This window comes from Equus caballus, chromosome 28, assembly GCF_041296265.1.
Source record: "Equus caballus isolate H_3958 breed thoroughbred chromosome 28, TB-T2T, whole genome shotgun sequence".
NCBI classification, from domain to species: Eukaryota; Metazoa; Chordata; class Mammalia; order Perissodactyla; family Equidae; genus Equus; species Equus caballus.
The window spans coordinates 36,867,287-36,894,014 of NC_091711.1; the positions used below are offsets into that span (position 1 = coordinate 36,867,287).

At 40.7% G+C, this 26,728-nt stretch overlaps 1 protein-coding gene across 5 annotated transcripts in view; it reads right to left on the reverse strand.

Moving 5' to 3' along the window:
- Positions 1–26,728, reverse strand: part of LARGE1 (LARGE xylosyl- and glucuronyltransferase 1) — a 540,210-nt gene that overhangs the window by 60,558 nt on the left and 452,924 nt on the right. For all 5 annotated transcript variants that reach the window (XM_023631102.2, XM_070254456.1, XM_005606571.4 and 2 more), the window contains one exon: positions 26,066–26,191. In XM_023631102.2, coding sequence (XP_023486870.2) covers positions 26,066–26,191 — 126 coding nt within the window. The remainder of the gene's footprint in view (positions 1–26,065; positions 26,192–26,728) is intronic.

Genomic DNA, 26,728 nt, shown 5'->3' on the forward strand with positions numbered 1-26,728 from the left:
GTAGACGATACAGAAGAACGGATCAGTGAGCTAGATGAAAGAACTCACCCAAGCTGAACAGAAAAAAGAATTAGGCAGAATGAGAACAGTCTAAGGGAACTCTGAGACAATATCAAGTGCACTAACATTCATATAATAGGTGTCTCAGAAGTAGAAGAGAGAGACAAAGGGGCAGAGAATCTATTTGAAGAAATAATAGCTGAAAACTTTCCTAACCTAAGGAAGGAAACAGACATCCATATACAGGAAGCACAGAGAGCACCAAACAAGATAAGCCCAAAGAGGCCCACACCAAGAAACATTATAATTAAAATGGCCAAAATTAAAGAGAAAGAGAGAATCCTAAAAGGTGCAAGAGAAAGGTAACAAATGACACACAAAGGAAAGCCCATAAGGCTATCAGCAGACTTCTCAGCCTAAACCCTACAGGCTAGAAAAGAGTGGCACGACTTATTTAAAGTGCTGACAGGAGAAAAACTTACAGCCAGGAATGCTCTATCCAGCAAGGTTATCATTCAGAATGGAAGGAGAGAGAAAATGTTTCCGAGACAAGCAAAAATTAAAGGAGCTTATCACCAAAAAATGAGTTCTACAAGAAATGCAGAAGGGATATATTTAAGTGGAAAAGAAAAGACCACAAATAAGGATAAGAAAATTATCAAAAAAAACCCCCACAAGAAACAAAAAACAAACCAGCCAATAAAACTGCTGGTAAAGACAAAAATACAGTAAATATAGCAGACCAACTAACTATGAAGATATTATGAAGGTTAAAAGGCAAAAGTACTAAAATTACCTATTTCCATGATAAGAGGGTAATGGGTAGACACACACAAAATAAGAGATTAGATATGTTTTCAAAAGCATAAAATGTGGGAGGAGGGGGGTAAAAGAGTAGAGATTTTAGAAAGAGGTCTAACTAAAGAGACTATCAACTCAATATAGATTGCTATATACATAGAATATTATATATGAACCCCATGGTAATCACAAAGCAGAAACCTATAATAAACAAATAAGTAAGAGGAAAAAATCAAACATATTACTAAAGAAAGCCGTCAAACCACCAGGGAAGAGAGCAAGAGAAGAATAAAGCAACAGAGAAGAACTACTAAAACATCCATAAAAAAAGTAACAAAGTGGCAATAAGTACATACTTATCAATAGCTTCTTTAAATGTCAATGGACTAAATGCTCCAATCAGGGGGCTGGCCTGTTGGCGCAGCAGTTAAGTGTGCACCTTCTGCTTTGGCAGCCCAGGGTTTGCCAGTTAGGATCCTGGGTGCAGACCTATGCACTGATTGTCAAGCCATGCTGTGGCAGGTGTCCCACATATAAAATAGAGGTAGATAGGCATGGATGTTAGCTCAGGGCCAGTCTTCCTCAGCAAAAAGAGGAGGCTTGGTGGCACATGTTATTAGCTCAGGGCTAATCTTCCATAAAAAAAAAAAGGCATAGGTGGCTGATTGGATAAAAAACAAGACCCATATTTATGCTTCATACAAGAGACACACTTCAGACCTAAAGACACCCACAAACTGAAAGTGAAAGGATAGAAAAGGAGACTCTATACAAATGGCAAAGGAAAGAAAGCTGGGGTAGCATTACTTACATCAGACAAAATAGACTTTAAAACAAAAACTGTAACAAGCGCCAGAGAAGGGCACTACATAATGATAAAGGGAACAATCCAACAAGAGGATATAATATTTGTAACTATCTATGCACCCAACATAGGAGCACCTAAATATATAAAGTAATTATTAAGAGACATAAAAGGAGAAATAGACAGTAAGCCAATAATAGTAGGAGAATTTAATACTCCACTTACACCAATGGATAGATCATCCAAACAGAAGATCAATAAGGAAACACTGGCCTTAAATGACACATTTGGCCAGATGGACTTAGTGGATATATATAGAACATTCCATCCCCAAACCACAGAATACACATCCTCACATTCTTTTCAAATGCTCATGGATCATTCTCCAGGATTGATCAGATATTAGGCTACAAAACAAGTCTCAATAAACTTAAGAAGATCAAAATAACACCAAGCACCTTTTCTGACCACAAAGGTATAAAATTAGAAACTGACTACAGGAAGAAAATCAGAAAAATCACAAAAATGTGGAGATTAAACAAAATGCTACTGAACAACAATTGAATCAATGAAGAAATCAAAGGAGAAATAAAAAAATACCTGGAGACAAATGAAAATGAAAATATGACATGCCAAAATCTATGGGATACAGCAAGGCAGTTCTAATAGGGAAGTTTATAGCAATTCAGGCCTACCTCAACAAACAGGAAAAATCCCAATAAACAATCTAACGGTGCACTTAAAGGAACTGGAAATAGAAGAACAAAGCCCTAAATCAGCAGAAAGAAGGAAATAATAAAAATCAGAGCAGAAATAAATGAAATAGAGACTAAAAAAAAATATTAAAACATCAATGAAACCAAGAGTTGGTTGTTTGAAAAGATAAACAAAATCAACAAACCTTTAGCTAGACTCACCAAGAAAAAAAGAGAGAAGGCTCAGGTAAGTAAAATCAGAAATTGAAGAGGAGAAATTACAATGGACACCTCAGAAATACAAAAGATTATAAGAGAATACTATGAAAAGCTATATGCCAACAAATTGGATAATCTAGAAGAAATAGATAAATTCTTAGAATCATACAACCTTCCAAAACTGAATCAAGAAGAAGTAGAGAATTTGAATAAAACAAGCACCAGTAAGGAGATCAAAATAGTAATAAAAAACCTTCCAAAAAATAAAAGTCTAGGACCAGTCAGCCTCCCTGTTGAATTTTACCAAACATTCAAAAAAGACTTAATACTTATTCTTTTCAAACTCTTCCAAAAAGTTGAAGAGGAGGGGAAGCTTCCTAACTCATTGTACAAAGCCAACATTACCCTGATACCAAAACCAAACAAGGACATCACAAAAAAAGAAAATTACAGGCCAATAGCACTGATGAACATAAATGCAAAAATCCTCAACAAAATACTAGCAAATTGAATACAACAATACATTAAGAGGATCATATACCATGATCAAGTGGGATTTATTCCAGAGATGCAGGGATGGTTCAATATCCTCAAATCAATCAATGTGATACACCACATTAACAAAATGAAGAATGAAAATCACATGATCGTCTCAACAGATGCACAGAAAGCATTTGACAAGATACAGCATCCATTTATGATAAAAACTCTAAATAAAATGGGGATAGAAGGAAAGTACCTCCACATAATAAAGGCCGTATATGACAAACCCATAGCTACTATCATTCTCAATGCAGAGAAACTGAAAGCTATCCCTCTAAGAACAGGAACCAGACAAGGATGCCCACTTTCACGACTCTTACTTAACATAGTATTGAATGTCCTTGCCAGAACATTCAGGCAAGAAAAAGAAAGAAAAGGGATCCAAATTGGAAAAGATGAAGTAAAACTGTCATTATGTGCAGATGACATGATTTTATATATAGAAAACCCGAAAGAATCCACTAAAAAACTTTTAGAAATGATAGATGAATATAGTCAATTTGCAGGATACAAAATCAACATACAAAAATCAGCTGCATTTCTATACACTAACAACAAAGTAGCAGAAAGAGAAATTAAGAATACAATCCCTAAGGGAAACAAAAGAAAAAATAAACAAGTGGGAGTTCATCAGATAAAGAGCTTTTGCAAGGCAAAAGAAACTAGGATCAAAACCAAAAGACAACCCACCAACTGGGAAAAAATTTTTGCCTATCATATATCCAATAAGGGGTTAATCTCCATAATATGTAAGGAATTCACACAACTGAACAACAGAAAAACAAACAGCCTGATCAAAAAATGGGCAGAGGAGAGGAACAGACATTTTTCCAAAGAAGATATACAGATGGCCAATAAACACATGAAAAGATGTTCAACATCAGTAATCATCAGGGAAATACAAATCAAAGCTACACTAAAATACCACCGTATGCCTGTTAAAATGGCTATAATCACCAAGACTAAAAATAACAAATGTTGGAGAGGGTGTGGAGAGAAGGGAACCCTCATACACTGCTGGTGGGAATGCAAACTGGTGCAGCCACTATGGAAAACAGTATGGAGATTCCACAAAAAACTAAAAATAGAACTACCATGTGACCCAGCTATCCCACTACTGGGTATCTACCCAAACAACTTCAATCAACAATCCAAATTAACATATGCACCCCTATGTTCATTGCAGCATTATTCACAACAGCCAAGACATGGAAACAATCCAAGTGCCCATCAACTGATGATTGGATAAAGAAGATGTGGTGTATATATATATATATATATACACACACACACACACACACACACAATGGAATACTACTCAGCCATAAAAAAAGACAACATCATCCCATTTGCAACAACATGGATGGACCTGGAGGGAATTATGCTAAGGGAAATAAGCCAGACTGAGAATGACAAACAGCAGATGATTTCACTCATGTGGAATATAAACAAGCACATGGACAAAGAAAACAGTTCAGTGGTTACCAGGGGAAGGGGAAGGGGGGTGGGCACAGGAGGTGAAGGGGAGCACCTTTGTGGGGACAGACAAGAAATAATGTACAACTGAAATTTCACAATCATGTAATCTATTATGAATTCAAATTTAAAAAAACAGACACAAAACTTTGATACGTCACATCTAGTTATGACAATTTTGAGCACGATCTCTTTAAGTGAAGAATAATGAATTATATTGGAGAACTTGATATTAACAAGTAAATAAATTCCAGCTAAGAAAAAAAATAATACATCCCATTTACAATTGTAACAAAAAGAATTGAATACCTAGGAATAAACTTAATCAAAGAGGTGAAAGATCTGTACACTGAAAACTATAAAACATTGTTGAAAGAAATTGAAAAAGACACAAAGACACGGAAAGACATTCTGTGCTCTTGGATTGGAAGAATTAACATAGTTAAAATGCCCATACTTCCTAAAGCAATCCATAGACTCAATGCAATCCCTATCAAACTTTCAACAACATTTTTCACAGAAATAGAACAAAGAATCCTAAAATTTTTATGGAACAATAAAAGACTCCTGAATAGCCAAAGGAATCCTGAGAAAAAAGAACAAACCTGGAGGTATCACACTCCCTGATTTCAAAATGTACTACAAAGCTATAGTAACCAAAACAGCATGGTACTGGCACAAAAACAGACACACAGATCAATGGAACAGAATTGAGAGGCCAGACGTAAACCCACACATTTATGGACGGCTAATTCTCGACAAGGGAGCCAAGGGCATACAATGGAGAAAGGAGAGTCTCTTCAATAAATGGTGTTGGCAAAACTGGACAGCCACATGCAAAAGAATGAAAAGTAGACCATTATCTTACACCATGCACAAAAGTCAACTCAAAATGGAGAAAGGCTTGAATGTAAGACCTGAAACCATGAAACTTTTAGAAGAAAAGATAGGCAGTACACTCTTTGACATTGGTCTTAGCAGCATTTTTTCAAATACCATGTCTGACCAGGCAAAGGAAACAGAAAAAATAAACAAATGGGGCTACATCAAAGCAAGAAGCTTCTGCACAGCAAAGGAAACCATCAACAAAACAAAAGGACAACTTAACAATTAGGAGAAGATATTTGCAAACCATATATCAGATAAGGGGTTAATATCCAAAATACACAAAGAACTCATACGTCTCAACAACAAAAACCAACAACCCAATCAAAAAATGGCCAAAAGATGTGAACACAGATTTCTCCAAAGAAAATATATGGATGGGCAACAGGCACAGGAAAAGATGTTCAACATTATTAACTATCAGAGAAATGCAAACCAAAACTACAATGAGATATCACCTCACTCCTGTCAGAATGGCTATAATTAACAAGTCAGGAAACAACAACAAGTGTTGGAGAGGATGTGGAAAGAAGGGAACCCTCATACACTGCTGGTGGGAGTGCAAACTGGTGCAGCCACTATGGAAAACAGTATGGAGATTCCTCAGAAAATTAAGAATAGATCTACCATATGATCCAGCTATTCCACTGCTGGGTATTTATCCAAAGAACTTGAAAACACAAATGCATAAAGATACATGCACCCCTATGTTCATCGCAGCCTTATTCACAATAGCCAAGACTTGGAAGCAACCTAGGTGTCCATCAAGGGACGAATGGATAAAGAAGATGTGGTATATATACACAATGGAATACTACGCAGCCATTAGAAATGATGAAATCTGGCCATTTGTGACAACATGGATGGACCTTGAGGATATTACGCTAAGTGAAATGAGTCAGAGGGAGAAAGTCAAATACCATATGATCTCACTCATAAGTAGAAGATAAAAACAATGACAAATACATAGCAACAGAGATTGGATTGTTATTACCAGAGGTGAAGTGGGGAGGGAGGAGGGCAAAAGGGTGATTAGGCACACGTATGTGGTGATGGATGGTAATGAGTCTTTGGGTGGTGAACATTATGTAATTACACAGAATTCAAAATATATTACGATGTATACCTGAAAGTTATATAATGTTATAATCCAATGTTATTGCAAAAATATAAATAGATAGATAGATAGATAGATATCAAGGGGGGAAAAAAGAAAAGAAATGATACCTACTTTCCCCTCCCAAACATAGGGACCTCACCCATCCCTGGGAATCGAAGGCTGCAGGGTGATTCAGGACTTCCCAGACACACAGGCTGGACCTCTGGCTCTGCAGGAAGCAGAGAGGGAGGCATCCAGGTTGCATGCCAAGTGGGCTGCAGAAGCTGCCAGGCTTCAGGTTCCCCAGAGGTGTGATCTGACTAGATCTGAAATGTCTGTACAGGCTGAGTCTGTGTGCAGATTTCGAGTCAGCCTGCAGCGAGCCAGAGAAACTGACGGAAATTGATTACTGCCCAGGAACCTCAAACATCATCTGGGAAGACGGCGGAAGTCAATGTGATGAAAGGAGAAACGAGAAACTCCATCACCCATCAAGGGCACAGTGAAAAGCATTTCAAAGGCAGAAGCAAGACCTCTGTACAAGGACAAGGCTATATGGAAAGAGTTTAGCCAAAACTTTGGTTTCTAAAGTACTTAGAACCCAGAAGGTTCATAAAAATAATTCATGGTGAGAAAGTGCTTAGAAATCAGAGCCTGTGTGCAGATGCCAGGTGAATGAGAACATGGGCCCATGTCTTCCAAGTTACTGGGATAAGGGGTATTTGGAAAGTGGGTCTCTGTCTCAAGACCTCCACTGACTTTCTATGATCCACAGAATGACATCTATCCTCCTTAGCCTGGTAGTTAAGCCTGTCACAAACTGGTTCCCATTTAAATCCCAGGTCTATCTCCAGGCTAAAAGCACTTCCTGTCTTGAACCTGTCTTTCATGACTTGATAGCTTTGCAGGTGCAGACGCATGTGAAGGACGGGCAGGCCTTCACATGATAGAGAAGAGGATGTTCTAGGGAGGGGAAAAACTTCTAGCCTCACTTCTTCTCTACCATGTAAACGCCTGCTCATCGTTCATGGCTGAGGTCAAATGCACCTCTCTCTTGTAAATCTTTCCCCGACCACTCATGGCAGAAGGTTGCTTCCTGGTATGTTTTTCTCTTCACTTCATTCTTCATTCCTAAGGGAACATTAATTTTGTTTGTATTTGCAAAGTTCCCAGCTCCTGTGAATGGATCATGATGCATTTAAGATCTAAGCTAATCATGACGATCCTAGTCTCTGATTTCCTAGACTCCCTTACAGCTAGAGGTGACCATGTGACCTAGGATTGCCCCAAGAGATACATGGGGAAGCACCTATGTGATTTCCTAATAATAAGATTCAGGTAAGCTGCCATCCTCCTCCCACCCCACTCACCTTTCTGTTGTGAACAGAGATGTGATGACTGGAACCAAGACAGCCATCCTGTGACTTCAAATGAGGGAGAGGTCAACACATTGCCTTCTAGAAACCAATGTCTATAGCTGCCTACTCCAGAATTCTTAGGTCAGAAATTCAGAGCCCCTATTTTATTTTAAGCCTCTGCATATTGGGTTTTCTGATTCTTTTTGTAAGCATTCCTAATATAATACCCAAGGAGGTTGCTGAGTCTTTCCTCAGTGCTCCATAGACTCTTGCACTTAACTGTATTAGAGAACTCATTGAACGCTCTTGTAGTTATTTATTTACATGCCTGTACCTGGTAGCCTTGGAATGCGAATTTTCGGCCTGGCAGGGAGCATGACTTATTATTCTTCTTGAGTGCCACAGTACCTGGCAGGTAGTTAGTATTCAATAGCTGCTCTTTGGTTCAAGAATGGAAATGATCATGATGACATTCTCAATAATCCTCACATTCTGTCTGTCTACAGCAAATCAGTTATAAAAGCTGTACTAATGGGGCTTTAGGTTGGAGAAACATATTTCCCTTTTCTTTGTCTAAGGGCCAAACAGCTTGTCATTTTCTCTTGAAGGAGTTTAAGCTCCCTCTGTTCTCCCCTTGTTTGGTATTTCAACGAGAAGGACAATAGTCTCACAAACCCCTTTCCTTGTCATCTTCAAGATTACGATGCATGTGGAAAGGGGCGAGCAGACAGACCCACGTGCCAGTCCCAGCTCCCGCACTTATCAGCTGGGTGGCCTGACTAAGTTGTCTAATATCACGGAGACAGTCCTCATCCATAAAAGGGTCATAACAGCGACTGCCCTGAGGTTTGTGGTCAAGTTTAGGACTGATGGGTTGATGGACCTGAGGGCTATTGCACATTCTTGTTAAATTAAAAAAGAAATCTGGTTTTAGTCTTCACCAAACAGCCAGCTTACTGATAAGGAAGGCTGGATGAAAACAGGGCCTCTGTGCAGGAAGAAAGAATAACGACGAGATTTAACATGAGGACCTGCAGCTGTCGCGGCCCGGGGCAGAAGGGCAGGATGGGTACAGACAATACAGCCCAGAGAAGATGCCATGCCAGGGGCAGTCTCCTCCCAACCAGACCTCAAGGAGAGCCTGAAGAAGGCTATTCAGGAGGGCAAATACGTTAAGTTGGGTTTAACACTGTAGGCAGAGGTGAGAGAGTGCTAATTGGCAGGGGAGCAAGGCAAATTTCAGCCCTGCTTCTTCCCAACTCTGTCACCCAAACAACTTAATGTATTTGAATCTCTATCTTCTAATCTGTTACAAGGAAATAATAATATCGGCTTGTGAGGACAACGAGACAAGAATGTAAAGGAGTCTACCACGGAGCCTGGAACAGACTGGTGCTCAGCACGTGTGAGCCTCTGGAATACACAAACTCTGCTCCCATGGGATGTTCTCTAAAGTAAACAGCAGTATCCCTCAGTCTCTATTTAAAACCTGGACTGTTGGCTCCTTGAATACAAGACCTGTGTTTTGTCCAACTTTACATGCACAGTGACAGGCCTGGTCAATGTTTGCTGACTGCCAATGGAATCCACTCCAGCTTTTTTATTCCCCCCATCAACTGCTGAATATTCTATTCCATCTCTCTTCCTTCTCCTTCCCTATTTCTGACAATTACCAGGTAGTGGCTATGAAATCAAAACAGTGTCCTTGATACTCAGACTTCAAGTCACAAAGACTCTGTGACTCCTTTTACACAGCTTCCGGTTGCTTCTTGGTTTTCACAAGTCCCAGGAAAAAAAAAAGTTCTCCCCAGACAAAAATGCATCATTACCCAGGAAAAGAAAAGAAAACAGACCAAACTCAGTGATTATTTAGATCCCTCATCTGGAAAATGTAGACACTCCGGCCAGTGCATGATTCTGAGGCCCTGTTCTACAGCCTATCATTTCTTATTTTTCCCTGCCTGACAAGGTAGAGGTCGGGGAGAGAAAAAAATGACCACAGGAAAATGGAAATCTTTGATAATACTCAGGGCTGCGAGGGTCATGAATCCACGAGATCTAGCTATATGCTCTAACTTTCATCGTGTTCAATGTTTTTGGTTCTTTTTTGCTATAAAATAGGGGTAACAATCGATTTGAACCAGATTGTGGTATGTGTGAAGGATTCCTGATGGACCAGTGATAGCAGGAAATGGGAAAGTGATGTAAACGGTGTAAGAATCCTCAATGAATGTGGCCTTAATGTAGCTGTTCTGCAGACTCCCAATGTAAGACGTGTGGATGATTACCAGCACTGTATTCTTCCTCTCTCTACAGAATTAATTACTAAGACGTTATCCACATTTCACTGAGTCCCCACGGTGTCCTCCTGGGGAATGTCTCCATTGATTCGGGGAGGGAGGACAGGGGGAAGCGGGTTCCATCTCTAGAGATCACATGGAATCTTCAGCTGAGGGGTTCTACAAGACTGGCTGAGGAGCAGCTGGGTATGAAGTCTAGGGGAGTTTTGCCAGTTTGGGGGAATGTTAGTAATGCCCTTGGTGCACGGGCACCATATGATCCACTGCTTGGAAACTCCGAGAGAGACAGCTAGCAGCCGGGTTTCCAGCAGGTACCTTCCATAGTGGCCCACGATTGCTTTTCCGTGTGTCCTGCATTGTTCCTTCACAGAACAAGACCCTGCCTTCCTCCTATGATTCTAATGGGGCCATGGGTCATGGCTGCTCTGCCTGAAGCATGAGCATGCGACTCAGGCAGAGAGTCATTCCTGACTATTCCTAAGAACATAGAGATTGGTTCAAGCATGGGCATGTGTCCCATGAGGGGTCAACAGAGTCATTTTGCAGACTCATGGAGAGAAAGAGGGTTTCTCTCTTCAACCTCGGATCATGAATGCTGGTCATGCTTACATTACCCTGCTTTGATTTTTTCATAGCACATTTACTAGTGGAAATGACCAATTGGACCACTTGTTTTCTTATTTGATCTCTGTATTCTGCCCCAGAATATAAGCTCAGGGGGAGCAGGGCCCTGCACTATCTCATTCACTACTATATAACCAGTGACAGAAACAGTGCGTGGCTCGTAGGAAGTGTGCAATGCATATTTGCTGAATGACTGAGCTCTACATACTGACTGGGGGGCTGTCACACTGGCATAACAGATAAAGTGGAGGCAGAGAGAGAGGGAAGAAGGGAGGCAGAGATTGATCAAGATCGATTGAGATGTGTTACATCTCTTAAGCACCCATATCTAACTGTGTCAATGCAGATGGGGTGATACGGCGCCCTCACATATAGAGCTGATCTGTACTGAGGTTGAAAGCTGCCTAGTAAGAGTTCTACCAACCATACTAACATCTATTTTTAATGCATTAATATTATTTAATAATAACAATAATAACATTTAACTGATAATATTTAATAATAATATCCAACAAAAATAATAATAATATTTAACAAAACAACACATGGCTTAAAAAGAGTCCTGCGTTATAACCCAAAGTATAAAAGAAATATATGTGACTCCATATGAATATAAATAAGAGATTTAATAAATTAATAAATAAACAAAAATGAGGGAAAGAGATAAATCTCCTTACAGAAAAACCCCAATAATCTAGGCAGATGCTGCCCCCTCCCCAGAAAGTGGAGCTTCATCTACCCCGGCAGAGTGGGGCGGACGTAGTGACTCACTTTCAAACAATGAAGTAGGAAAGGGGAAAACAATAACTTTACAGTACAGGAAGCTGGCAGACACTGCCCTAACCAAGGGAGGAACGTCAAGCAGCCCTAGGGCTGTGGCGTGCGGAAATCAGGTCCTTCCCGACATGATGGGACGAGGAGGGCACGTTACTTCTGTGATATTCTTTCGAGCAACCTGTAACCTCAGTCTGTTCACGAGAACGTACATGGGGCAAGCCAAATTTGAGAGACGCTTTATCAACTACCTGACCAGGACGCCTCAAAGCTATCAAGGTTGGTCACACCAAAGAAGGAGAGACTGAGAAACTGTCAGAGAACAGAGGAGACTAAGGGAACAGGAAATTATGGGAAAACTGGTGAAAAGCAGCTAAAGCATCAAGGTTAGTTAACAGCAATACACCAACGCTCGTCTGGAGCTTTAACAGGGTCGCCATTGTTGGGTGAGGTGCTCACATCAGAGGAAACTGAAACTGGATGAGGGGTACACGGGACTCTCAGCACCACGGGAGTCCTACAGAGCAATGACAGATTGAGAATACCAAGAAGACAAGCTCATGTGACCAGCAAGGAAACAGCTGAGCTGACACTTCTGCTCCCAATACCACCTCTCTTAGCCACGGTCCCAAGTACGGAAATGCCTACCTAATTAGATCTGACAAGAAGCTGGCAAAAAAAATTAAAATTCTCAAGACCATTTCAAAGATGGATTTACAACCACAATCGTTAAAGAAGAACTTCACCCCAAGTGTATATGATGCCTTGCGATATTATTTCATGTTAGTACAGAGAAGATTAGCAAGACGTTTAAGAACAAAGAATCTGGAAGACGGAGACGAGCCCCCACAGCTTTTTGATGATGTTTAAGATCTTGTGACAGTCAGTCTAGAACTTTGCAATGTTTTGCTAAACGCCAGGAAAAGAGTTTAGCAGTCTCTTTGGAGATTTCCTATAGAAAAACAAAAGATAATAAAATCCAATAAGGGAAACACTTGTTTTTCCTGCCTGGGCAAAAATGCCTAAAAAAATACACGAAAGATAATATGGTTCCAAAACAACGTATATTCCTTTGTCAGCAAATATTGTGGGAAGAGTCACAGAAGGCAAATGCTGAAGGCCTGAAGAAACTTGTGTCAGAACAAATTACACGGGAGATTTCCTATAGGGTTTAATCAGAGTACAGAGGATTTTGATGTGTGTCAGCTTATGCTATTAGCAAGATTCTCTTTAGATAATGAAATACACAAAGAACAAGTTTTCAGTGAGCACTCAAGGAAAGATGCCCTGGAGAAGTTATATTTTGAACAGTAAATTCCTACTTTAATGATACGTGTGTTTTCTGGAAAGTGCATACCTGTAATCACTGAAGATACTGTTGCTTTAATTGGAATAATAAAAGGATTTCGAGTAAGGTGACAGAGCGAGTGCCCCATATTGAATTCCTTTATAGCATTATTGACAGAAAAGTTTGCATCAAAGGCCTTGAAGCCAGCATGCACAACTGGATGTCATTGATTTGGTTAATTTTATAAAGGCAAGACTGACTGTATCAGGGAATTTTTACAATACTTTCTACTGACATGAGGAATGACAAAGAAAATCTGTACAACATAGAGCTTCGCTGTTTAACTCAGGGCACACGTAAAGATGATTTACGTATTTTTGTTTTTATGAAAAATGGTTGCCAGTGGTATGCTATTTCACACATTTAAAAAAAATTTCACATCTTTAATCTGACCATTCAAGGTAAAGATGATAAATGGGAAAATAACTACTTTTAGAAAGAACCTGTGATATAAATAAAGCTTTTAGAAAATAAATACTTAAAACTGTTTGCATCGGGGCTGGCCTGGTGGTGCAGCGGTTAAGTGCACACGTTCTGCTTTGGTGGCCTGGGGTTCGCCGGTTCGGATCCCGGGTGCGGACATGGCACCGCTTGGCATGCCATGCTGTGGTAGGCGTCCCACGTATACATTGGAGGAGGGTGGGCACGGATGTTAGCTCAGGGCCAGTCTTCTTCAGCAAAAAGAGGGAGACTGGCAGCAGTTAGCTCAGGGCTAGTCTTCACCAAAAAACGAGAACAACAAATAAAATTGTTTGCATAGTCATGGGATTTTGAGGTAAAAAATGATGTTACTTATTAAAACTATCATTTCTACATGCTTAGAAACTTCAGTGGTTCAATATCCTTGACCATCAAATACTGCTTAATTGGTACTTCCCTCTCTCAAAATCCTTTTCTTCTTGATAGAGGCCGGATTACCCAGGGAAGTGTTTCTTACAGTGGGCTTCTAAAGAACCTATCCCACAAGGTATTCCAGGGTCAAAGGGGTCTGCTGTGTGTGTGGACAGAGAATACGTGTGGGAAACGCTGGGATCAACTAAATCAATCCGCTTTCCTTGCTGCAGGACTCCACAATTTGGTATCTGGTATATAGAGTACAGAGAACTCTCCTCTGCCACCCCCTCCCCAGCTCTCCTGTTTTAAAGGAATCTCCTTAACAGTTCTTAGAAGCGTTTGGATACATACTCCAAAAGGTGCTATCACAGGGGAGATCTTCCAGAGGCATCCCTTTGCTTCTAGGAATCTTGTTGATGTTTCCAAGAATCACTGCATCTGAATGTCATCAGCTATGTGTAACAAAGCCTTTGACAGGTACCTTAAATCGATAACACCCAGAGGAGTTAGGTTCTGAAAATGACCCTACAAGCACAGAATGGGTGAGGTTGTGGGAAGACAAACGACTAAAGCTTAAATGATCCAAAGTCCCCTCCGCCAAGCATGCCCTTCTCCAGCCCAATACTGGGGCACAAGATGATATGCCACAAACCAGTGCTTAACCGCGGCGAGCTACTTTCCCTCTGTGGGTTCCTATTTCCTTCGAGTGTGTGAAATGAGAGCATTGGAATGGATGAGGAAGAAGATCTCTTTGGGGGATGGCCTGGTGGCATAGTGGTTAAGTTCATGTGCTCCCCTTCAGTGACCCAGGGTTCTCAGGTTTGGATCCCGGGAGCAGACCGACAGACTGCTCATCAAGCCATGCTGTGGTGGCATCCCACATACAAAACAGAGGAAGAGTGGCACAGATGTTAGCTCAGTGACAATCTTCCTCAAGCAAAAAGAGGAAGATGGGCAACAGATGTTAGCTCAGAGCCAATCTTCCTCACCAAAAAAAGAAAAAAAAATCTCTTATTTACATGTTTTGTCCACCAGTTGACTGAAAATTACTCCGAGAGAGAGTGGCAACAATACCAATGTATCATGAATAATAAGAACACTAGGCATGTCTTACAGCCTGGTACTAACTGCTTTATCTATCACCCCTTTTAATCTTTACATCTTGTAGAGTGGTGACTATTTCCCGGCTTTCTCAGATGAGGACACTGGTGAAGAGAGGTTAAGGAACCCAATGACAGCCTCACAGCCTGGCCCACCGTGGGTGCTCTGCAGTGTTTGCTAGGTCAACGAGCAACTCCATGAGCCACAGAGCAACAGTGCCAACAGACAGGCTGCTTGAACAGGGGCCAGCTGCCTCGTCTTTAATCTGGGGACTCCTGGAATTTACTAGCCTGGCGGTGAGCAGAGACAATAAAACACTGAGCGCCCTTGGCCTCGGGTCATGCAGTGAAATTAAACAGGCACTGGCCTGAAGCAAAGAGAAGTCTGGCTGGGAGGTGGTAATTCTAGATTTTACATCTTCTCCCCCAAAGCAACTGTTTTTTCTTCCTCGATCCATCCTAATCCTCCAAAATCAACCTTACCATTCATCATTCTTATTACCCTCTCGCTGGTTCCCCCACCTCATTTTTCACTGTAGTCTGCTTAATGATGGCGTGCTCGATATGCTAATACACGGCGGCCCCTCGTCTTCCTCAAAAGATGTGAAAACTGACACCTCTCTAAGTATTATAAAATGTTTTAAAACTTGAGTTATGCGCTACTCCCTTTATGCAAATGCTACAGATTGCCTGCAGGAACATACAGCATTTCCCCATATGGATGGTGTGCTTTCTCTTGTTTTTTTCTTCTCCTTTTGGATTTTTCTTTTAAGTGCACTCGGTTCCCGATTCATGAATGGATGGCAGTCAAAAATTCAGCCTCTGAGTCTGCTGCTTACAATTTGAATTTTCTTTCAAGGAGTGTAACAATGTTATATTCAGGGTCTCTGTTCTGGGGTTAGGTCTTAAAAAACCCATTTAATCCAGAGAAGGTTCACAGAACAATCCTACAGAATCATTCTCTCATGTGAAATGTTCTCCTGGGAAAACATATTCAGGTGGGAACTCAGCCCAGTGTCAGAGGAAAGAGCTCTGGACTCAGTGTTGGACAGACACGAGTTTGAACCGCAGCTGTCACATTTTGCTGTGTGATTCTGGGCAAGTAAGTGACTTAATCTGTACAGCCCTTAATTTTCTGATGTATAAAAAAGAGACCAAATAATAATCGCCTTGTGAGACTTTTGTAAAGATTAAGTGCCGCCCTGCCTGGAACACCATTCCCACCCAATCGACCTGAACAACTCCATTTCATCCTTTGAGGTCCTGGTTCCAGCTTGCTTCCTTGGAAATGTATTTCCTGTCAATCCCAGAAAGGCATCAGTGCATTCTGGATAAAGGTTTCTGAAGCGATGGTGCGGCCCCGTTGCTTGCCTACCTGGCACCCAGTCCACCGTTCCCAACCTGCATGTGAATTTCCACCTCTTCCTTTTCTCCAGGGGCACGTGCAGAGGAGGAACAGTGGTTTCGACAGCAGTGGGAAGACGGGCAGAAAACAAGGAAGGAGTAGAGCTTGATGTCAAGACTCAGCTCAGACCTCCTAGAGAAATCCCTCCAAGACAGAGTGTGTCACATTCCAACCAGACATGGGCTTCCTCCTGCCCTCTCAGCCCCTTTATTTCCTTACGTCACAGCGCTTAGCAGGCTGTAATGGAATTTTCTGTTTATTTACCAGTTACTTCTCACTAGACTGTGACGTTCCTGAGGGCAGGACCTCCAGCTGACTCAGCTCAGGGGCTCCAGGAACTCTTAGACACCCAAGGACGGAGCCCTCTGCTTGCCACTTCCTGGCCACTACCCCCTGTTTCCCGGCAGGCCTTCCACCTCTAACAACCCACTGAAGACTCAAGGACTAGAACAAAGTTTCACAGACTCTCTCCCATTCCCCATTCTCTGAACCAGCACACAGTCCCTTTGCTGATCCCCTAAGAGTCTGTGCTCCGGCTGAAGGAATAAGAAGATGCTCCTTTGGGTCCTTCTCTTTTTGTTTAAGACTCAGCCGGGGAAGGCTGAGTCATCAAGCCTTAGGACCAAAGAGATAAAAATGAAGGTCTTCGAAACACAAAAGACTGAGAAAAAGTCAAGTGCATTTCTACGGAGCACTCAAGGGGCCTGGCTGAGAACCGGGCCAAGAATAACGGCCTCCATTTTATCGAGAATGTAACCGAGCCGGGGAGAGGTTAAGTGATTTACTCAAGTCCTTCAGCTGGCAAGAAGTAGAACTGTCATTAGAATTTACAGGATTGCTTGGCTCCAAGAGCTTATACAGTTGTTCTGCCTGCTTAGTGAATCCATTTACCCCCTTAGAAGTTCTCTTAACCAACCTATACTTAGCACAAAGTTCTCTGTTGACACCCAGGGCAGGCTAGCTGCCCAAGGCTTCAGTAAGCTCCTCTCTAGTAGCATGTGGGAGCACGTCTGCTCCTCCACACTGAGCTCTATGCTAACCAGGAGGGAGTGTGTTTGTTACCAAATGCGTTTTTATGCCACCTGTATTCCTAATGTAATTGGAAATGTAATTAAATATTCTCTGAATTAGCTGAGTGCAAAAAGAGAGTTGTAGTTCCATGAAAGGCAAGTTAAACACTCTGGAACAATTTGATAAAAAGAAGTCCCTAAAAAACCTGGCTGTTGGATTGGGTGTAGGTGAGATGACTATAAAAGAGCAGGGAAAATTCAAAAATGCAGGACTGCCCTTCAATTGCTTTGTGAGAGTCCTTAAGGTCTTGCCCCACTTTAAAGGAAAGGACCCTGAGAACCATAGAAGATGCATAAGGAGAGTCATTTATGCAAGATCATACAGCACAATCAGCAGACAAAGGACGTGGTCCCTGGATAAAAAGACAGGCAAGTCAAAGTTAACATTTTTATGATTCTTGCTTGAAGAATCAACATTTTCAATCAGCTGACCCAACACAGGTCCCCTGTGTGTCTCACAGGTGGGCGTCTCAGGTTGGCCACCCTTTGGAGCAATAGACTGAGAGCTGATGGACAGAGCAGAATTCACAGTACATCTGTTTATTCCCCAGGGAGGAACATAATAACCAGCAAATAGGAGGTCCTTCATAAATGTTGGATGATGGGTGAAATAAAGGATGGCAGGAAGAAGAGAAGAAAGATAAGAAAAAATGACAAAGATATACCTTTACCTGGACTCTGAGGCCTAGGGTGGCCTGGAAGGACCTACAGACATCCTGCATTCCTGGACCAGGACTTCGGGTGCCATGGCAATGACCAGGTACTGATACGACCCAGAGGGTGGGGCTCACGACTGCCAACCCCTCTCTCAAGACCTTTAACCCTCCGTCCACCTCCAGGGCAACTCCTCTTTTACACATTAGCTGTATTTTGGGGTTTTGTGTAAGATTTTGTTGATAAGATATTAGTGGATAAATGACTTCCAGATCCTTATTTAGGTTTATCTAAAAAGATACGTGTTAAATTTGGTTTGACTCTATCTTTGTGGTTTTGCTGTTTGATAGAAATTCCTCTCCTTATACATACAGTAGGCTGCCACAGAGAGTTGACAAATTATTTTGTTTTACAGGATCAAAGTGACAATAATTGAGCGACCACTGAGCAATACCAAAGTGGCGTAGCCATCTGCCACACCAACACGTAAGCTCTACGTGACCCATGGCTTGGTCATCTTTGTTTCCCACCCATCACTAGGGCCACAGTGCCTGGCATATAGTAACTACTCGATAAATACAGGTGCGTGAACGCACAGGTATGTCTGTGGTGGGTAGATATGACACACTTACTTTCACTTGAAGACCTAGCTTTGTTGGCATCTACAAAACGCCTCAGTTGAAAGTCCACAAATGAAGAGTCTCATCTGATTTCTGGAGACGTTTCTTTTCCTTTCTGGGGCTGCCAAGTTTGAGGCTCTCAGGTACCATGCCAAATATACCGGCTTATGAAAACCTGTCTGGTTTCTTTAACGAAATCCATATTAATCCTCCCAAGAGCAACCAATTTCACAGGACACCTGCTAAGGATCCCCTCCCTGCCCTGGATTTTTTTTGTTGTGATAAAACACACAAAAAATGTACCATCTTGACCACTTTAAAGTGTATAGTACAGTGCCACTAAGGCCACTCACTCTGTTATGCAACCATCACCACTATCCATCTCCAGAACTTTTCCATCATCCCACACTGACAGTTGGTACCCATTAGCTCCACATTTCCTCCTCAGCCCAGCCCCGGGGAACCACTCTTCTACTTTCTGTCTCTATCAACATGACTGTTCTAGGTATCTCATGTAATTGGATTCATACAATGTCTGTCCTTTTACGTTTGGCTTATTTCACTTAGCATGTCTTCAAGGTTCATCCACGTTGTAGCACGTGTCAGAATCTCCTTCCTTTTCAAGCCTGCCGAGGTGTTTAGTTGCACTGATTTTTGTGGAAGGTTCATATTTTTATTTTTGATATGAAAATAAGACTTGAGAGTTTAGAAGTCTCCTGTGCCCCTGCCTGGTCAAGAAATGTCATTCATCGTGAGGATACAGGCAGGGCTTCAATCTGTCATCCCCTGCTCACTGGGAGCTGAACGTGGAGCGCTTTCTCCAGAAAGTCATCCACTTCTCAATTTTTGACCAATTACTTCCAAGCCCTAGATTGTAGAATATGCAGTACTTCAATTTTACAGTATGGTGCCAAAATATTTTTCCAATTTGGTTGTATCCATTTATACTGCTAGCAATAGTATCGGAGATTTTCTACTGATCAAATGAGACTTGATAGTACCACTCTTCCAATTTGGTGGGTGGGAAATTCTTCGTGGTGTTAATTCTCACTTTCCTGATTAACAAAGAGGTTGTACATCTTTTCAACTGTTTATTAGCCATTTTCTCTGTAATTCAGTGAAACGACTGTTATATCTTTTACACATTTTTCTTCTTAATTCGTAAGAGTTGTTTATATATTTTGTTTACTAGTTCTTTGTCAGTTAGAAGTGTTGAAAATATCTTTTTCTTTTGTCTTTTTGATGCTACTTCGATGGAGTTGTTAATTTCAATGTGGTTGAATTGATCGATCCTTTCATTTATGATAGACGCTTTTGGCGTCTTCTTGAATAAATTCTTCCCTATTCTGAGGTCATAGGCTAGTTACCTAATTTTTTTAAAATAAAGGTTTAATTTGGCCTTTTATTTAAGCCTCTAATCCATCAGAACTGATTTTGTGCACGGTGTGAGACAGGGATCCACTATCACTTCTTCCACATAGATAATCAGGTGTCTTAGCGCCACTTGTGGAAAATTCCATCGTTTCTCCAATGGCTGGGAAGGCCACCTCTTCACATATCAAATTTCCAAAAATGTGAGGATGTTCTTGGGCTCTCTCTTCTTTTCTCTTAACCAATTAGCATAACCCTAAGTAAAGGCTCAGCAAAAGTTTGCTGTGGGTTTTCAGTTGATACTATTTACGAGTTGTTGTCATGAATGAATGGTCGATTTTATCAGATAATTTTCCTGCATCTCTTTAGATGATTATATGGTGTTTCTCCTTTAATCTATTAACATGCTGAATGACACTTGTGAGTTTTTCAATGTTAAATTACTCGTCTTTCCTGGAATAAACCCAACTTGGCCATGATGTATTATCTATTTTATATATGGCTGGGTTCAGTTTACTAATATCTTGCTAAGGATTTTTGCATTTATATTCATGAGTAAGACAGGACTGCATTTTTCCTTTCTTGTACTCTCCTTGTCTGATTTTGGTATCATGGATATCCCGGCCTCATTGAATGGGTCAGAAAAAAAGTTTTCTTAAAATTAGAAATATCTTTGATTATTTAAAAAAAAATTGGTAGAGCTTTTCTCTACTCACCATCTAAGGGTGCCATTTTCTTTGTAAGAAGGTTTAACAGCTAGAAGATAATCCAGACATTATAGTTTTTCCTAAAGTCAGTTTTGGTAAATTATACATTGCTAGGAATCTGTTCATTTCACATCAGTTTTCAAATTTAGTGACGTAATTTGATCACAGTGTTCTCTTATTAGCTCCTACAATTCTGCTTTATCTGTTGGATCGAAAGCTCCGCAAGGTGAGAGATTTTTGTTTGCTTTAATCTTTTCTGTATTCCTAGAATTCAGAAGAATCACTGACTCAGAAACATTTGGAGAAGGAACAAACGAATCTACATTTATGCCCCCATTCATTTATTGGCGAGTTTGCTGGCTTTTTCTCAGCGAGTCCTGCCATAGCTTTGTCTATTTTATTGGTCCTTTTCAAAGAACCAACCCTTGACTTTGCTGAAGAATTTGTTGATCAATTTCTGCTTCTATCTTTTTTATGTCCTGCTTTTATTTTCTTTGAATTTATTCTAACATTCTTTATATATCATCTTAAGTTGTAAACTTGGCTTATTAATTTTCAAACTTTCTTCTTTTTAATATAAATTTTAAGGTTATAAATGTCCCTCATGTTTGTTCCATTCCACAGTCTTGGCATGTATTATTTTTATTTCCATTCAGTTCTAAGTAGTCAGTTTCAATCATGATTTTATTTAGAATCATGAATAATTTAGAAGTGTGCTCTCAATTTTAATCAAATAGATTTTTAAAAAATCTGATTGCTACTGTGTTCAGTATACTGTGCTCAGAGAAATATATATACTGTGTTCAGAGAAATACACATATAACAAAATTCTTGAAATGTACTGAGATTTGCCTTATGCTCTAGTGCATGGTTACTTTTTAATAAACGTCTCACATGAGCTTGAGAAGGACGTATATTCTCTGTTAGGTACAAGGTTCCTTATCTGCCCAAATCAAGATTTTTAACTGTGTAGTTCAGATCTTCCATATTTTCTAAAAATTATTTTTTTCTGTTTGATCTTTTAATATTTGAAAAAGATATGTTAGAATATTCTACTATGAGAGGAGACTTGTCAGTTTCTCTCTGGTGTTCACAGATACGCTACAGCATGAGATGTATATAACTTTAGAATTCTTGTATCTTCTTGGTGAACTTTTGAAGTTGTGACCATCTCTATAGCTACCAATGCTTTGGCTGGTATCAAGATACTTATTCCAGTTTTCTTTCGGATGATACTTGCCTGATAATCTTTTTTCCATAATTTTACTGTCAACCTTTCCAGGTTTTTATGGGTTAGGTATGTCTCTTGTAAACAGCATATGTTGGATATCATTTCCTATTTAATCTGGCAATCTGTCTTCTCATCCCCAAAATTAGTTTATTTGATTATTGATATATTCGGACTTATTTCTATCATCTTGGTTTCCTGCTTTCTATTTTCCCCCACTTTTTCCATGCTGTTATTTATTTTTTCCTTTCTTGTATTCTAATTTTTTTAAATGACTGAGATATTTTGGTTGGTTTTTTTTTTATTTCATTGACCATCCTACTCACCTTAGATTTATAAGTTATATACCCTTTTCCAATTCTTTTAGAGCTTAACCTTGAAATGTTAGCATGCCTATCTAGCTTAGCAGCTAAAGTTAATACCTCATCCCCCTCCTCAACAAAACAATGATCTCAGAATAGTTTACTTCTAACCACGTCCCTCCTGACTGGCATGATGTCATTGTCTGATATTTTAGGTACAACCTTTTCAAACCTACAAATTTTACATTACTATTATTTAGATGTTGTTTGGAGTTCCCACATATTTCTAATTTGTTTGTTCAACGTTCCTTCTAGAATCTGGAACCACATTCCTTATTCCTAAAGTACAATCTTTAGAAGTCTCTTTGCATCAGTATGTTGGTGGTAAATTCTCATTGTTTTTGCTCATCTGAGTATTCCTCTCTCATGCCTGAAAGATTGCTTTGCCAGGCAAAATTGTTATTGTCTCTCAGCACATTAAAGATATTATTTCTACTCTTTTCTGGCTTCTACGGCTGCTGCTAAGAACTTTCATCACATACGTGCAATTTCTTTGTAGAGAATCTGTCTTTTCTCTCTGGCTATATTAAAGTCACTTTTCTTGACGTGCTGTAATCTCACTACTGTAGGTCTCCGTATGGCTTTCTCTTTATTGAACCTGCTTGGTAAATACTATCCTTCTTATATCTACGAAGACCATTTAACAGTTCTGGAAAATTCCTATTCGCTACCTCATCCAACAATGCCACACTTCTAATTTTCTCTATGACCTCCTTCTGATAGTCTAATTAGACATATCCCAATTTCTTCTCTTTCAGTTTTTCTATCTCTTTTTCTCTCTGTGCCGTGTTTTGGGTAATTTCTTCAGATATTTCTTTCAGTTCATTAATTCTCTCTTCAGCTGGGCCTAATTTACTGCTTAACACATTCATTTAAGATGTAATTTCCATAATTATATTCTTCACTTCTCAAAGTACTATTTGATCCAAATAGGTCTATTCATCTTTGAGACTCTGTTGTTCCTCCATCCTACTTTCAATATTCTTTATTTCTTACACAGTAAAATTACTTATATAGGCATATCTCAGAGATATTGTGGATTTGGTTCCAGACCACCCCAATAAAGCAAGTCACACAAATATTGTGGTTTCCTAGTGCATGTAAAAGTTATGTTTGTGCTATACTGTAGTCTATTAAATTTGCAATAGCATTATGTCTTAAAAAAACAAAGCATATATCTTAATTAAAAATACTTTACTGCTAAAAAATGCAAACCATCATCTGAGCCTTCAGCGAGTCACAATCTTTTTGCCAACGGAGGGTCTTGTAAAAAACACAGTATCTGCAGAGCTCAATAAGGTGAGGTTATGCTTGTACTATGTGTTATGTCTGATAAGTCTAATACCTGCAGCCTTTGAGATTTAATTCTCCAGTCTGCCGTTCCTGCTCTCTCTCATGGTGGCTTATTTCCTTGTGTGTTCAGTGATCACTGATTGAGAATTCATTTTTCTTGAAACTCCACCTAAAGACTTCTGGTCTTGTTTTTGAGAGTATTCTTCCAAATCAGATTTCTGTTGATTTCTGCCAAATGCCTGGCAAATTTTCACTTTTTTCTTTATATTTCTGCCCCACCCATATAATTGCAGCCCTCAAAACAATATGAGCAGAGCTTGAAATTAGAAATTCTCAGGGGAAACATTTCCCCCTTATTTCATCTAAAACCAAGGATGAAACGCAACAATCTCTATTGTCTCCTTCTTCTCTATGAGTTTTTCAACTTTCTATCCAGTGAGGATCACTCTTCACGGATCCTGACTTTATGCAATGGTCTTCTAATTGTCTTTCTTCCCATTGGGACCCAAGTCTCATCCATAACCTTGCACTAGAATAGTTACACATAGGGTTTGCCTGACTTCGATTTAGGCCTCTGGTCCCAGTATAACTCATGATAGCATTCCCTCATTTGAACAATCAGGTCTATAGTTACCTACCTTTAAACCAGGCTCCTGGCCACCAAGGATCAGCACATGCCCCTAGGAGCAAAGGTCAGATACAGCTGCTTTTTGTTTATCCTTTTAGAGTCACACTTTGTCACTGTTTCTGGCCTCTGTTTACTTCATTTATTTCACGGACTGATCAACTATGCATTCAAAACATTAAAAATTTTCTTATCCAGCATATTCAGGGATGGTTTTATTTGCCTCCCCTTTGGACTTCTAATTTATGCTATTCTTGGAAATATTCCTGTGTATTTCATCTATTTTCCTTGCGGCTAACAAGTACATGACATATTGATGGAACTGCATAAACGCCGATTAAAAGAATGAATGATACAGGCACTTCTGCCTCATTAAATAGTTTCTAATACTTTTCAATGAACTTCAAGGGCATTAAATCAAGTTTTTCCTTTTTGACTCTGTAATTTCACTCCTGGGAAGGTGTGAACTTTAAGCCATTCATTGTGACACAGTTTATATTTGTGAAAATTTGAAAACAACTAGGGTAACAGAAATGGGTAAGTAACGGAAGGGTATAAAATTCCATGTCCGTCATGACTATAAATAAGATATAATATGCATGTGTGGACATGGACCAGGAGCCAATTAGGAAAGACTGACTTACCAGGAAGGCAAGGTTTGGGTTCCTTTTCCCTTCTGAAAACTTGCAATTCTCGTTACTGGAGTGCCACATGGGCAATGGATATAAATTTTAAATGAAGTAAACTCTATGGATGCATATATCCACTCCATCTTTGATACAGGCAGAGGGGTAAACACACTTGGTGTCAGACAGGCCTGGGTTCAAATTCTTGATCTGACATTTAACAGTTGAGGTCAGTTCTTCATTCCTCCTATGGTAGGCAGGGAATTCTGACACATCCCTTCACTCTGGGCTCAGCCATATGGCTACTTTGGCCAATAGGCTATCAGCAACAAGGACTCAAGGTTTCCTTGCGTGCACTAGGGCTTCCTCTTCCACCTCTGCTTTGCCATGACAACAAGCCAGACCGGCCTGCTGATGGGATATGGAGGAGAGCCAAGCTGCCCCAGCCACCGGCCATCCCATCTGAAGCTGACCACAGACATGTGGTTAAGTCAGTGAAAATCAGACAACCATCCAGCCAACCTGTAGAATCACCAATTAAATAAACGGTGTTGATTTAAGCCACTGTTAGAATAGTGTGTTACGCAGCATCACCTATGGCAGCAGATAACTGATACATCCCGTCTTCTTCGTCTGTCTACTGCCAGGACCTACCGCTGTGTTTGGTACCTAGAGACCAATGATGAAAACTTTTCTGTCACTGTCCCTTCTCCCTGAGGTAGAACGAGACATTTATGCTTGCATCTCACCCTCCCCACACCTACAATAGTGCTTGTGATAATTTTTTTTTGCATTTATCTCCGTACACATTTTTCAACTCGGCTAAGCCATAAATGAGTTGAAGGTAGCAAGTAAGTTATTCATATCCATATCTACGGCACCTGGCTCAGCGTAGTCCCTCAATAAATATTTTTGTTTGAACTAAATAACTGGATCTGGGGAGCTGACATGAACCAAAACAGCTGGCAGCAGGCGGCAAGACAAAGAACCACACAGGCTGGTTCTTATGCTTGGAGGCCTTATGCTTTCCAGAAAGCCTAAATGAGAGGGAAACAAAAGCAAAGAAGAAAAGAGCATCTCTCCTGCTCTTCTGCGCCCTTATCTCTCTCACCACACTGCACACAAAGCTCAGAGCCATTCATCCCCATGAAGAGTCCTCCCGATGCAGCTTTCCTCCGCCACCCCGGAGCACCTCACTCTACGGCCGCAGACGTGCCCGACGCCCACAGAGGCCTGTCTTTACCTTTAGATCAGACACGTCTCTATAGCACTGCTCGGAGCGGGTGTGGTCCGACAGCTGCACATTCCAGAAGCAGGGGAGCTTGTGCACGAGGAAGGGGTTCTGTTTGATGACAGCGTTGAAAATATCCTGGGGGAGAAAACCCACAGACACAGTCAAAACAGTCGGGCGGGTTCCATTTCTGATGCTGGCTCTCGAGGCCCCGTGTCCTCTGTGCAAGGGCTTCTCTTGAGCCTCTTGCTCTGAACACAGGCTGGCTTGCACTGCAGGGCATTTCCCTCACCTCTTATCTCTAGGAACCAAGCAACGATGTTCGGATGGAGATGGGGGAATGCCCCATGCTGACTTGGAGCTCATAGGTCCCGCTGCTCTTGCCACACATCATCCGGCAAGTTTACGTGGGGGCAGATGGGGAGCATCTTTTCCACCCGAGCTGAGCCGGCAGATAATAAATGAAGTCACTTTTCCGCCCCTCTTCCCACCTCATCCAGGAGCCCCATGTCATCCATCCTGAGCCTCCTGGAGAGGAAACTGCATGATGACAAGTGGCTCTGCTCATTCAGGGGCTGAGACAAATTATAGATCCTGTTTTCAGCAGCTCTTCCTGGGGCTTTTGGCAGACTCGGTGATGGATGCATCCTGGGTTCCTGCGGGCCATGGTGCCCG